Source organism: Rosa chinensis, chromosome 5 (genome assembly GCF_002994745.2).
Source record: "Rosa chinensis cultivar Old Blush chromosome 5, RchiOBHm-V2, whole genome shotgun sequence".
NCBI lineage: Eukaryota > Viridiplantae > Streptophyta > Magnoliopsida > Rosales > Rosaceae > Rosa > Rosa chinensis.
In genome coordinates, this window is record NC_037092.1 from 61,360,441 (window position 1) to 61,374,311 (window position 13,871).

Consider the following 13,871-nt stretch of genomic DNA (forward strand, 5'->3'; position numbering starts at 1 on the left):
AAAATCTGCAAAAGTGAAGGAGACTGAGAGTCTCTCTCTTTCTCTCTCTCAACAGCGGCGAAAAGGCGAAGGATGGTGATGATGGGAGAAAACTCAAAACTGATTTTTCTGCAACTGCGTGTCTGTGTATAACTATATCTATCTGTATATGATTTATCGAACAATGGGGCAATGATCATTTCACTGATTCCAGCTTCTGATCAATTTGTCCAAAAAAAGAACCGGCCTTTGGTTATTCGCGGCTGTAATATCAGTCCTTAGTGGGAGCATCTGATGAGGTACTCCGGTGAGGCAATCGGCGGCGCTCGGGGCGGGTGAGGAACAATCTGAGGGTTTTACGGCGGCGAAGGTGGATGACGGGGCTGGCGGATGGACTGCGTGTGGGGCTTCAGGCGACGACGGGACATTGAGTGGTGAGGAGCTTGAATTTTTGCAAGGTAGCCATATCGATCTAGCTGAGTTCAATGTGGTTATAGTCAGGTAGTGCTTGGAAAGGGTTGGGTGGTTGAGAGAGAAGGTTAGATCTGATTTGTGGCCATGGCTTCCAATCGGAGGGGACAAATCAGAGGGAAGAAGACGTTGAAAAAGAAAAACAAGAAAGAAAAAAAGAAAGAAAGAAAGCAAAAAAAATAAAAAAAACAATACTTTTGAGGGTAAATTAGTTTTTTAACCTCATTAAGTGCCTCACGTGATGGGCACGAGGTCATAGTTAACGGTTCTGTGACGGAAATCGACCGCAGGTACGACGTTGATACGAAAAAATGAGTCCAGGTATCACATTGATAACTTTGAAAGTTCAGGTATCATTTCAAAAGTCCTCGAAGAGTTCAGACACTGTTGAAGTAAAAAACCCCGTGAAGAACTAAAGGAAGTGGGAAAGGTCATTTTTACCCTTATTTTGTGCCTCACGTGCTGGGCACGTGGTCATAGTTAACGGTTCTATGACGGAAATCGACCGCGGGTACGACGTTGATACGAAAAAATGAGTTCAGGTATCACATTGATAACTTTGAAAGTTCAGGTATCATTTCAAAAGTCCTCGAAGAGTTCAGACACTGTTGAAGTAAAAAACCCTAAGTATTAAAATGACATTATTGTTGTACCTATTCTTCAATTTTGAGATATTCTCACAAAAAAAAAAAATCTTCAATTTTGAGATGAATTTGAGACTTGTTCAAAGATATGGGGCATTTTGAAATTTTTTATATATTCAGAAGGTGCTAAATATAACTCACTCTCTCTCTCAAGTTCAAGACAAGAAATGTGGAAAAGCCTTTAATGGCCTTCAGCATATAAACCTGCAGTCACTCCAATTATATGTAGAGTTCCGCAGAGAGTGAACACTGCAAACTCTGAAAGGTCCCTCATTTCAGTTTCAGGTAAGCTCCTCCCTTTCATCTCTTCCGACTTCGTTTCTGGTTTTCTCTCCCCAATTCTATTTCAGTTAGTTTTGATGCATTTTGGGTTATGAAATACCAAACTAGTTTCAACTTAAAGTCGATCACTTTCAATTTTGCTACACTAAAGTTTCTTGCTTCCTGAGTACAGCATCTATTCACAGTCATATTACACATGAAGCTCAACCTTTTTCTTTTCTTAATTTTTTGAAGGGTGATAACATTTAGCGGATTCAGTTGAGTTCAGCTCCGGAATTTTCAGTTCTCTTGAGGAAAGTTATAGTCAATCAAATGGAACCCGACAGGTATTATGGGCAATCTCTACTTTCTGATATGATTCTGCAAAATGAAGGGTTTATCATAACAAAGAAAAATTGGTTATGCATTTTGAGGAATGAATTACTTGGGAAGGTCTCTTTGATATGATTGCTGTTTTCCCATGTTCCAAATGTATATGTATCGGGAGAGCGAAGAGCTTTCCTTTGTATAAAGATTGTTTTATTGAAACTGTTTGTATGTGCTGTTGCAGGTTGAACTCGCCCAGCACATTTACAATGGATTTGGAAGTTTTGGGGCATGACTTGCAGTTCATTCAGGTTTTGATCATTTGCTTGTTTTTGGGTTATTAGTATTTACGTTAGGAAACATTTTAATCAGAAGTGACGAAGTTAGTGCTCATAAAGTAGATTCTTCTAATATTTGCAAAGCAGAGAGATGTGTATGATCCAGTATATAGTGGTGGTAGAGTGGACCTAAAATACTTATTCATTTGATCTGTTTACCAATCTACCCTCTACCTGTTTATCTCATTACCATGGCTAATAATAAACTACAGCATACCTACTAGGCTAAGTAGGCAAATTATATCGGTTGCATGAGTTACCCATTATCAATTTTAGTTTTTCTTTAATCCTAAATATTGTAATAATTTCTTCTCTGACTGTAGCAAGTTCGTACCATCTTCCGCAGGATCCTAATTCAAAGCATCTAGGAACTACAGTTTGGGATGCATCACTGGTATTCGCCAAGTTTCTGGTAATGACTGTAACCCTCTATAGACTCTTGTAAAGTTCCCCTAATTTTAGCTTCCACATGTTGCTAGGCTCTTCTGGTGTATGATTCGTGTAGGTTTATGGTTTGAGTTGACACTTTATGTGTCCAGTTGAGTGCAATATTTTGATGACTTTGAATGTGATAACTAGAACATAAAAGCTATAAAGTCTTTACAAGTTAGGTCACAAAAGTCTCAGAATTGTTGTTGTTATTAGATAATCTATTATTCTTTCTACAAGGTTGATGTACATAATAACAGACATATAGTAATATAAAACAATGACAAACATATTTTGCAAGTAAATATTTAGCACTATTTTGCTTCCTAGGAATTATTAAGGTTACTAGTTTGGGGGCAAAAGGTAACAATCATTACTTCTTTGAAATGGAAGAGGGTTTAATCTCTTCGTCCTCGCAAGTGGGTTGACTGTGCTTCAAAAAGCTTTGATAATTGTTTTCAAGGTGGTGAAAATATTTCATCTGCACTAGGTTTAAATTTTCATGCTGTAGCTTTTAGACTCTCCTTCAGTTTGGACATTGGGTTTGATATGCTTCCAGTTCATATTATCTGTTCTTAGTTCCCACCCTACTTTACATTTATTTTAAAATTTCTTCTTTGTAAGACTAAATGTGCTATTTTACTTTCTCCAGGAAAAGAATTCCAGAAGGGGTAAGTTCTCCCCGTCAAAACTTAAAGGGAAACGTGTCATTGAACTTGGAGCAGGTTGTGGAGTAGCAGGGTTTGGTGAGTTTTTTCTTTTCTTTTTCCTGTTAAGTTCTTATTGGTGTTAAGCTATCCCTCATACTTTACTACTTTGAAATAGGTCAATTATATGTTGTTTTCTCGGGTGTTCTACTCACAGTGTTATCTCATTATTCAGGCATGGCATTACTGGGATGTGATGTGGTTATGACAGATCAAGTTGAGGTTTTGCCATTGCTAATGAGAAATGTTGAACGGAATACTTCAAGGATTACACAGATGAATCCTGGTTCTGGTATGCCTCAAGTCTTTTCAAACAATGTTCAATACCTTCTGCATGTAGTGCTTACATAAGCTGGCAAACCAATATGTATGGATGTACATATGTTAGTGTGGCTTAGCTTTATTATGACTTGGATGCTGATAGAGGAAGTAGTATACTATTTAGCTGTCTGATAAAGGAAGTTATTTGGGAGCCAAGCAATAATAGCATCTTAGATTTGTGGTAGTAGTACTACTTGTATCTAATATGAAAATGAGATTCTTTCAATGAGATTTCAATGAATCAAAGTACCAGAATGACCTTAATCAATAGGAAAAATGGATACCAGATGGAAAAGAGGTTGAACTGGATTGATTTTGTTCTTAGTTACCGAGATACTGGCCGTTAGATCTAGGGGCCTGGGGTGGATGGAGATGGGTCTGAACGGACGCAAGATGCATTGCCAACTATTATCTTCACCTCCGCATTTGTTTGTTTTTGAAAATAGAGTATACCTGGTGTTTGTGCTTGTGTGCATGTGCGCACGTATGGTATTTTTGTGTTTGTCTGTGTATGTGAATGCTACGATCTTCATTTCCATTTTATAACTGGTGTGCGGCTTTCTGCTCCACCTCCATGTTTGTTGACTTTTCAAAATAGAGTATAACTTCTGTATGTGTGAGTCTGTGTCCGTGGTTTTTGTGTGTTTGTCTCTGCCTGTGAAAGCTATGATCTTCACATCCATGTTATAACTGTTGTATGTGTACACCTCCATGTTTGTTCACTTTTGAAAATACAGTATAAAGGTTGTGTGTGAACAATTTTATCTTCACTTCCATATTATAACTGGTGTGTCTGCGTGTGTACTTGGCCTCCATGTTTGTTTGTTTATGAAAATTGAGTATAAATGTGCGCTGTGTGTGGGTCAGGGTTAGACTGCATAGGTGTGTGCATATTCATAGGTTAAGATTGAGTAAGATGTGAATAAGAAGACTAACAATAAAAATGAGACAAGCAGTGTCAGGCCACTTTGCATGCTACTTTGTGTGTGTGTGTGTGTGTGGTGATGTTCAAAACAGGAAGTCTTAAAATTTTGCAAACTTTGCATCAACTTTATAAATTTATGTAACTCAACTTAACAAGAAAACATTATTATGACTAAACCAAACAGTCATTTTTATTCAATTTGTCAGTTTAATCGAATCTTTATTTGTAGTTTTTTTTTTTTTTTTTGCTCATAACACATAAAAGTTATGTTCTTTGTAGAGTCATTTGGTTCGGTCCAGGTAGCAGAGTTAAATTGGGGAAATGAGGATCATATAAGAGCCGTTGATCCGCCATTTGACTACATCATTGGCACTGACGTTGTAAGTTAAATAGCTTCAACTTAATTTTAAAAATCAAGTAGTTTCTGGATCTATGTTGACAATTATACCACTACTCTTGTGAAGTTTTTTTTTTTTCCTCTTCCAATTTCAATGTTCTTTTACCTGCATTCTGCTTGTGAGTTGTGACTATAACATAAAGTGCTTGCGATTCTCATTTCAGAATTAATGAGTTCCTTTTTGGTGTTCGCTCTAAAGAGTGTTGATCTTTGGTTTCACACAGATAAATAAGTGATCTTATCTAAATTGATGCTTCAATATTGAGCTATAATTGACCATATCATGACATTCTTGTATGGCCTTTCTGAATTGTGATCACATCTAGATTCAGAATAAGATTTCAGGTGTTGCAAGATTCCTGCATGTCAGTGGTTCCACTTTTAGCAAGTGACGATATAGATAGTTTTGAGATCTTGATTTGGTTTAACAGTTTGCCGTCAAGCCATTACTGTGGGTAATGAATATTTGGAAAACAACATAAAGAACAGTACAGATTGAATACTTAAAATTTTTGCAATATTGATCTTGGCTTTGCTTTAATAAATCTATCAACTGGTAGGAAACAAACAAACAATAAACAATTTATAAAATTGGAGACTTCAAAATTTTGTTATTGATCTTCGTTGAATAATAAATATGTTCATTGGTAAAAAATTAAAGAAAAAAAAGGATTGGTGAGCACTACTATAAAATAAAAAAGCAGCTGATTTTGTAATATGTGACATCATACATTTTTTTTTCATCCAACCTTTGATTGGATTCTTATGAATTATGTCTGGGTAAGGTTGAAACTCTCTGGACGTATAAAAAGATATTAAATAGGATCTGTTAATTGATTGGCTACAGTTTAAACCATGTCATTCTCACCAAAATGAAAAGCTGAATCTTTTTTCTTTCATAGTTTTCAAGTATGTTGGAAGCAGAGCACCACGCTTATGTATTCAGGTCAAACTTCTATGTTTTGAGTTCAAATAAGTCTTCTTTTGAAAATGTGATTTAAAATGTGAGACACACTCTGATACTGCTTCTCGTATCCAATTGATGTGCGTGCTTTTTTTACTGTTCAACGAAGGCTTCTTTCCTGCTATCTATAGATCCTTTTGGTTAGTTACAATATTTATAGTGAATATTAAGTTGGTCTCAATCTCAGATACAGTTCCTTTAAGTGCACGTGTATGATGTTATAATCTTTTTAACAGTACAGTTAGTAACTTAGTTTGTGTTCAGCTGATCTGATCCATTTAACTTCCTTCGATTGAAGGTTTACAAAGAAGATCTCTTGGAGCCACTGTTGCAGACAATATTTGCATTGTCAGGGCCTAAAACTGCAATTTTGGTATGCATAGCTTCACAGGTTCTTTATTTTATATTTTTATGATTTTTTTTTCTCAAAAGTTATTGATACATGGCTGGTTTCAATTTTTGGAAGCTGGGCTATGAGATTCGTTCTACAAGTGTCCATGAGCAAATGGTTGAAATGTGGAAAAGACACTTCGAGGTGAAACTTGTTCCAAATTCTAAGGTACAGTTTAGTTTTTCAGATGCAATGCATTAAATCCATACAGTATTCATATTTTCTGCATGTGGTTTGCAAGTGAAATTCCAGGTACCTATAATATGCAGTCTATATAATAAGAATAGATATGGACTGTTGATTGCCTATTAAGTCTAGGGATTAAATGGCTGATGTTTGAAGGGGCTAACTATTGCAGGATCATGCGTCATTGATGATGCACTGTGTACCAAATTGATGATTTTCTAGCTTACTGTTTGTTTAGTTTTACTGACGTCAACATTTTCCTTTTCCCGACTACTGCAGATGGATAGTACCTACCAACACCCAAGTATTCAACTTTTCATTATGAGATCAAAGCCGCCGTCAGGGTATGCGGAAAAAACAGTTGAGCAGATAGATCAAGAAGTTGATGAAGTGGAGACAGCAGACAATAAAGCCAAGGTAATTGATGAGAAAGTTGATGGAAATCCAGTTAAGGTGATTTATCAAAATGCTGTCCAAGTGGGATGCAGTAAAGAAAAAGGAGAAAATAGCTCTCTTTTAGGAAGTGTCGAAGAAGATTGTGAGCCAGTTACAATACCTCAGAATGGTAAACTTACTGATTGGGAAGCTAGACGATATGGCTCGATGGCTGCACGTCTTCTGCACGATGTCAAAATCACATAATTCCTTAGTTTTTCTCTTTGTGATTTAATTAATTTCCACTGTCATGTTGCTTACTTGCTTACCTGGTTGGGTCTGAAATGCTTATCTAGTTTTTACTTTAATGATCAGTGTGTTAATTAGTTGGGATACAGTGGCAGCGTTTTCAGCTTTGTAATAGATATTGGTGGAAGAATGGCTCCACATGCCTATAAAAGTAAAAGAGCATCTTACAAGTATTTGAAGTTTTGAACGATGAACTCTATTTTAAAAGAAAGAAAGAAAGAAAGGAAGGAAAGAAAATAAAAGAACCATCAGTTTTGCCATTCGTCATAGCGACAAGAATTTAACCATCTTGCTATATGTTGGGATCTTTTTTCATCTTTTTTTTTATTCAATTCAATTTTGTAATTCAGCAAGCAGTATCAAACAGCACACACATATGGGGTCGACAGAAATAACCCGCCCTTTAGAGCATACAAAATCCTCATGTAGGTTTTCCTTAGGGTTTCTTGGTGGTAGCTTGGTATTTCTGATCTGGAGGATTTCCTCTCTCTGGATTTTAATGAAGGTGGTGCTGACGGTGTTGCACGTTGGACTCTCTAAGCATTGGGAGACTTTGGTTTCCTTCTTCTGGTTTTCGGAGCTCAGTGCTGGACCTGTTCTAGACTTCCAGTGACGAGCTGGAGATTGGACCATGACTGTACTACTTCGTGGGAGTGCTGGAGGTAGTGTAGAACGCTGGAGGCACGGATTGACTTCGGCATGAGACATCAAGATGTGAAGGAGGGTTGGAGGTGGATTCTGAATCCAATTCAGAGGCTGTCACATGATTTTGGAAGGGTGGTTTAGACGAGAACCTCCCCAAAAACATTGATCTTAAGAGTACAAAATTAGCCAGTTCTTTAGTTTAGTGACGAATTATTTTACAAACGGTGTTACTAATGAAAAATTGATCCCCCAATTAGCTTGAATTTTATTTTAATTTATTTTTGTTTTGAGGGGAGAGGAAGATATATTCATGTGATCGAAAAATCATACACGCCCGTACCAGATCAAGCTTGAGGGATTCGAAGATCCCTCATATTACATCTTGATGCTCAATTATTCAAAATGACTATAGTTCAAAAAGAAAATGCAAAACTAAAAGCCAAATGCAGGAAAGGAAAAAACCCCCCTATCCCACTTCTACACAACCTGACAAGCATCCACACCTAAGACCCTTATGGTGTACTTCTAAAAAAAACGACCCTTATGGTGTACATCTTTGCTTCCAATCTTCCAATATAGTGAAAGACACATCTTTGCTTCCAATACAGTGAAAGACTTCAAACTAGAGCGGCAAAAAAAAAAAAAAGGGCGAATGGCATCATCGTAATAAATATAAAAAAAGCAGGAAAAACAGTAATTTTTATAACCAGCTCTGCTCAGCCAACACTGTTACTAAACTGATGAACAGTGGCGATCTGTCTTAATATATAGTATGATTTTGCACACTATCTAAATTTTCTGTACTGTAAATTAGAGGATTGAATCCCATAGGCTACATTATCAACTCGGGATGCATAATTTCACAATCTCGTAAATGTTGAGTAAACTATTTCTTCAAATATTCACAAGAGCAGTATTTCGGTATTTCCACACTGGAATCTACATTCAGTAAAAAATAAGATCGCGGGAAAACAATGAAAATGATTAATGACAGTACCTTTACATGCAATTGAATGTAGCCTGTAACAACCTACAATACAGCAATTTGAGAATGGTTGAATTCAATATGGTGAATTATTTGACTGCTATTGATGCCTGTCTGTGTGGTTGTATGAGATATGTTGCTTAAAATGGAGAATGGATCCATATATATACCCAGATAGGATATCAGTGGGTCTGCCCGGGACTTGTCAATAACAAACCTCAAGTTTCGAGACTTAACTGTTGGAAATTGCAAAAGCCTCCGATATCCCACAGTGGTTCCATTAGTTACTTTATTCCACTTGCCACCTGCATTCAAGATCTCAAGATGGAACTCAATAACCCGCTGTCCCATGTGAATTGGCTCTTCAACTTGAAGAATGTTGAATGATACTAGTTCTTGAAGATCTAAGCATAAAACCCAAATAGACTTATTCTCATCAGGTGCCCAATAGGAATGAAAACCTTCTTCTATGACATTATAGGCATTGAACCAAGAATTATTGGTGCTTCCTCGTGTACTGCTCGCACGAATAATGGCATCCATAGCTAGATTCTGTGAGAATATAGATCTTCGGAGCTCACTGAATTCTTTAAGCACTTGAATGTCTTCTGCTGATATGAGACCAGAAGAGTTTGGGGGTACATTTAGTAACAAGAGACAGTTCCTACCAACTGATTTGTAGTATAGTTCAAGCAGAGTCCTTGCAGATTTTGGAACTTCTGATGGATGCCAAAACCAACCAGGACGAATTGAGACGTCACACTCAGCTGGTACCCAATCATGACCAAGTGGGTCACCTCCTCTTGAATATCTGGTAGATATGCAGATCATATTAGTTCATAGCTTTCTTTAACACTTGGAAGGAAAATATATTGCATAGGTATAAGTCTATGCTTATAGATTCCTTCATGTCCTCCTGGTTTTTGGCTAGTGCACGTCAGTGACTCATTTACACTCTTTAAGCATATAGGATGCCAATGAGATAAATGTATGTGTACAAGGAGATAAATGTATGTGTACAAACAGTATGGAGACATATAAGTGATTGAGAAAACAGGAAAGCTAATGGAAGTTTGAAAAGCAAACTCACTCGAAATCAGTGTCACCAATCTTGGCAGAACTCCTATTGAAAAGAGACCAACAAGTAGACCCAGCAACACCAGCTTCGTCGCCAACCCACCTGGTGTCGGGACCAGCATCAGAGAAAATGACAGCGCCTGGCTGGTGTTGATGAATCAGACTGAACCAAGAATCAAAGAAATAATCCATATCCTTCTCCCCTTCCCCTTTTGCACCATCCAACCATACTTCCTTGATATCTCCATACCTGGTCCAATTAAAAAATAAAAAATTCAACTACTTTGTATAGCTCTCCATGAAATTCATCGAAATTAAAGCAAAAAGTCATATCAAATCTCTAGAATGCAGAAATAGCCATATTGAAATAAAAAAACTGTAAAATTAATCGAAACAAAAGTAACACCAACTTCTCTTCAATAATGTGAGAAATGAACTCGATTCAAGAGAGCAGATAAGTGATATAGTTACACAAAACATGGAATTCTAAAGCCCATTACCAAGGTGCAATAACTAAATTAAGCAGAACACACTTTGACATCCAAAAGATTGTTCTCAAGAAGAAAGACGCTAAACAGATATCAAGTGGCATTATAAGGACCTATAAGTTGCTTATAGTAAAATAGACTCAACCACCAAAAGAACTAAACTGGAGAGACTTCAATACTGATAGCAGAAAATACTCACCGATTAAAGGTTAATCAGAACTCGAGAAAACTAATTAGGATCAGAGAAGCGATCAATAAAACCAAACAAAATCCACACACACATACACAGCAAAAGAAGGAAGAAGAAAAAATACAGCAAACCAAACCAATTGAAATTTTGGTTGGGAACTTATGACTAAACTAGAAATCATGAAAACTTATGTAGAATGCTCCTTTAATGTTAGTGAAATGAGTCTGTATAGAAGCAGTACCCCCTGAAGAGCAGGAAATGTGTAAATCTGGTTTGCTTCGAGCTGATTGGTGGTCCAAAGCAAAATTTAAAACTTGACATACATTTCAAACCAAAATTAAAAAGAAAGATTCAAAAAGTCCTCCCTCCTCAGTCTCTATGATGGTCCAAGACAATATGTATTACTTGCTCTCATATGGCAGGATACCTGAAGAGATCACAACGTACGTATTCGTATACAATCAGTGACCACCAAGTTGAACCAAGACACACAAATATCAAAACCTCAGTGTACAACTAGTAGAATCATAACAATAACATGTAGTCAAAATTGCGGCCATACAGAACATGAAATCCTAACACCATTTGAATCCCATAGCATCGATTTTCAAGAAACAAGAATGCCAAGTACAATTCCGAATCCACATTATAAGAAAGTGGTACAACTCACTTGTAAGTAGAATCTAGTCAACTCAACCAACTGAACTAGAATGCTAACAATTCAAAGTACCCAATGCAGATCTTATTCTCCAATATAAGACCATCACATTTAAACACAAGTTGATCAATGAACAAAACCCAATTCATGAAAGCTGCAAAACTGAACCAAACATTACCTTGTGAGGAGCTCTGTCATTTGGGCCATATAGAATTCATTGTACTCCAAAGTCTTCCCATAACACGGCTCGTGCCGATCCCAAGGCGAAAGGTAAAGCCCCAATCCAATACCGGCGTCCCTAGCAGCCTCGGCGAGCTCACCCACCACGTCACCGCCGCCGCTCCTCCACGGGCTGGAGCTGACCGAGTAGTTGGTGTACTCGGTGGGCCACAAGCAGAAGCCATCGTGGTGTTTGGCGGTGAGGATCACGCGCGAAAAGCCAGAGTCTTTGGCGACTTTGACCCACTGGGTGGCGTTGAGGTTTTTGGGGTTGAAGATGGAGGGGTCAGCGTGGCCGGTGCCCCATTCGGAGTCGGTGAAGGTGTTGGGTCCGAAGTGGAGGAACATGGCCATGTGGCCGAGTTGCCATTGGAGCTGGGGAGCTGAGGGGAGGGGTAGAATTGGAAGAGGGGGTGGCTTTTTGAGCAATGAGGATGAAGAAGCAGAGGAAGAAGAAGAAGAAGAAGAGAGTGAGAGTAAAAGTGAGAGAAGGAGTAAAAGGTGGAATCTTGAAATGGAAATGGGGATTGGGGTGTGGGTGTGGTTCATGATGTGGGTGGAGAAGTGGAGTGGTGGAGGTGCAGAGCTTTTTGCTTCTCTGGGTTTTTGACTGTTGGGAACATTGACTCCTAAGTAAAGCAAAGGAGAGGGGTTCAGATGTTTACATCGTTCTTGGACCCAAGCAAATGGAGTGACGTCGTTTCGAGGGGCTGTAAATTAGAGGTGGCAAACGGGCCACTAAGCACGAGCACGGCACGGGCCCAGCACGCTTAAAAGCGGCCCGGCACGGCCCAAGCCCGTTATTGGCCCGGCACGACCCGAGCACGTTAGAAGAACGGGTCGGGCTGGGCCTAAAAATATTGGCCCATTGGCTCGGCCCGGCACGGCCCGAGCACGACATATTGTGGGCCGGCCCGTTACAAACACAAAATTTCATTTAAAAAAAAAAAATATTAAAAAACTACAATGATGAGATTTGAATATGAGACATTTTTATTTAAAATCTCATGACAATTCCACCAATGCTTTCTGTTATATTGTCAAAATAATGAAACAAAACATTATATCCTTGTTTTGACATAAGTATTTTTTCTAAATATTAAATATATGTTTATTAATAAAGACTAATCTCATAATAATACAACTATAGAATGAAGGAAATAATAATAGATACTAAATCTTCATTATATTAATAAAGATTAATCTCACAATAATATACTAAAAACAATATATTTTGAGTTTTTTTTTCTTTTTTTCTTATAGTGGAATATAAAAAATTATTAGAAATCTAATCTTAAAAAGCTAAGATTAAGAAAAACGTTGTAGAACTTAATTTATTTTAATTTTCTAAATAGTTAAATAAAATTAATTTTTATTTGTTCAAATTAAGATTTTAAAATCGTGCTTTATAGTGGGTAGGCACGAGCACGGCCCGCTACGATATGGGCTCGGGCCATGGGCCGGGCCAGGCTTAATATTTAAGTAAATGGGCCGGCACGAGCCCGGCACGATAATAAATGGGCCGGCCCAAGCCCGGCACGAAGCACTACTAGGCCCGCTTAAAATGGGCCGGGCCGGCCATTTTGCCACCTCTACTGTAAATCAGCTATTATTCATCTTCACAGTTCCGATCAATCAGTGTAAATCAACTATTCATCTTCACAGTTCAGATCAATCAGCTTTTATACATGTAGGGAGGGTCGAGAGGACATTTTTCGAGAATTTTTACAATTTATACTAGTATATAACATAATTCAATAATTTCAATTGTTAAGTCTTTAGATTCCTATGCAAAAATTGTGTCTACAAAAAAAATCAACTAAATCCATAATCATTTGGTCACTCAAAATTGTTGTGTAAACAAATGTAGTCCGTTAGATAAAATTAAAATGAATATTGTGCTAATCAAATAGTTAAACATTTTCCGATTTGACTATTTTTTTGTAGAATTCATATGTGTAAGTAACTAAAGAATGAGTGGTTGTGATTATTAAAGAACATCTTAAAAATAAAAACATCCTCACTTTAAGAGTTTAAGGACGTTATCACTTGATCATTTTATATATATATATATATATATATATATATATATATATATATATATACAGATCCTATCCAGAGCGGAGCTCCGCTTTGAAAATTAACGTGTGAAGTTCGAGTTTTCGGTCACTTTTCGGTCGCATATCCACATCTCGACTGTTCAGTTTTTAGGTACTAGTGTATAGATCGTTTCTGAAAAATTTCAACCAAAATGATGATCGTTAAGGCATTGATAAGTGCCTTAAAGCTAGTACGGTTCAGGTTGACAGATTCAGTCCGTCCATTGGTTTAAACGAGTTAGATGCCTTAATGATCATCAATTTGGCTGAAAATTTGCAGAGATGATCTATACAGTAGTACCTAAAAACTGAACGGTTGAGATGTGGATATGCGATCGAAAAGTGACTGAAAACTCGAACTTCACACGTTAATTTCAAAGCGGAGCTCCGCTCTGGATTGGATCTGTATATATATATATATATATATATATATATATATATATCATAAAGATTCATAGACTTTAATACTTCTCTCTATCTTGAGCA

General features: G+C 37.3%; 2 protein-coding genes across 3 annotated transcripts; one reads left to right on the forward strand and one right to left on the reverse strand.

The window, feature by feature from the left end:
• Positions 1 to 1,232: 1,232 nt before the first annotated feature.
• On the forward strand, positions 1,233 to 7,197 carry LOC112165676 (protein-lysine methyltransferase METTL21D). 2 transcript variants are annotated; one of them, XM_024302277.2, is made up of 10 exons: positions 1,233 to 1,379; positions 1,611 to 1,702; positions 1,927 to 1,993; positions 2,367 to 2,432; positions 3,102 to 3,195; positions 3,332 to 3,448; positions 4,682 to 4,782; positions 6,062 to 6,136; positions 6,230 to 6,322; positions 6,620 to 7,197. In XM_024302277.2, the coding sequence occupies exons 2-10, from the start codon at positions 1,689 to 1,691 to the stop codon at positions 6,980 to 6,982; spliced, it is 990 nt and encodes a 329-aa protein (XP_024158045.1). In that variant the 5' UTR covers positions 1,233 to 1,379; positions 1,611 to 1,688; the 3' UTR covers positions 6,983 to 7,197. The 2 variants fall into 2 exon arrangements, with proteins under 2 accessions (XP_024158045.1, XP_040375579.1); XM_040519645.1 differs by lacking the exon at positions 1,611 to 1,702 and having other exon boundaries at positions 1,311 to 1,379.
• Positions 7,198 to 8,524: 1,327 nt separating this feature from the next.
• Positions 8,525 to 11,935, reverse strand: LOC112168186 (alpha-L-fucosidase 1). The gene is made up of 3 exons (XM_024305302.2): positions 11,246 to 11,935; positions 9,745 to 9,981; positions 8,525 to 9,465 (listed from the first exon to the last, which is right to left on the reverse strand). Exons 1-3 carry the CDS (start codon positions 11,833 to 11,835, stop codon positions 8,700 to 8,702), a joined length of 1,593 nt encoding a protein of 530 aa, XP_024161070.1. The 5' UTR covers positions 11,836 to 11,935; the 3' UTR covers positions 8,525 to 8,699.
• Positions 11,936 to 13,871: the final 1,936 nt, after the last annotated feature.

Bases quoted from the DNA above. Each gene is read 5' to 3' on its own strand.
- LOC112168186 (XM_024305302.2), bottom strand. From the start codon at position 11,835: ATGAACCACACCCACACCCCAATCCCCATTTCCATTTCAAGATTCCAC. The intron at 9,982-11,245 runs GTAATGTTTGGT...TAATTGGACCAG, and splicing joins ATGACAGAGCTCCTCACAAG to GTATGGAGATATCAAGGAAG. The intron at 9,466-9,744 runs GTGAGTTTGCTT...CATATCTACCAG, and splicing joins ATTGGTGACACTGATTTCGA to ATATTCAAGAGGAGGTGACC.
- LOC112165676 (XM_024302277.2), top strand. The intron at 2,433-3,101 runs GTAATGACTGTA...TACTTTCTCCAG, and splicing joins TGGTATTCGCCAAGTTTCTG to GAAAAGAATTCCAGAAGGGG. The intron at 4,783-6,061 runs GTAAGTTAAATA...CTTCGATTGAAG, and splicing joins ACATCATTGGCACTGACGTT to GTTTACAAAGAAGATCTCTT.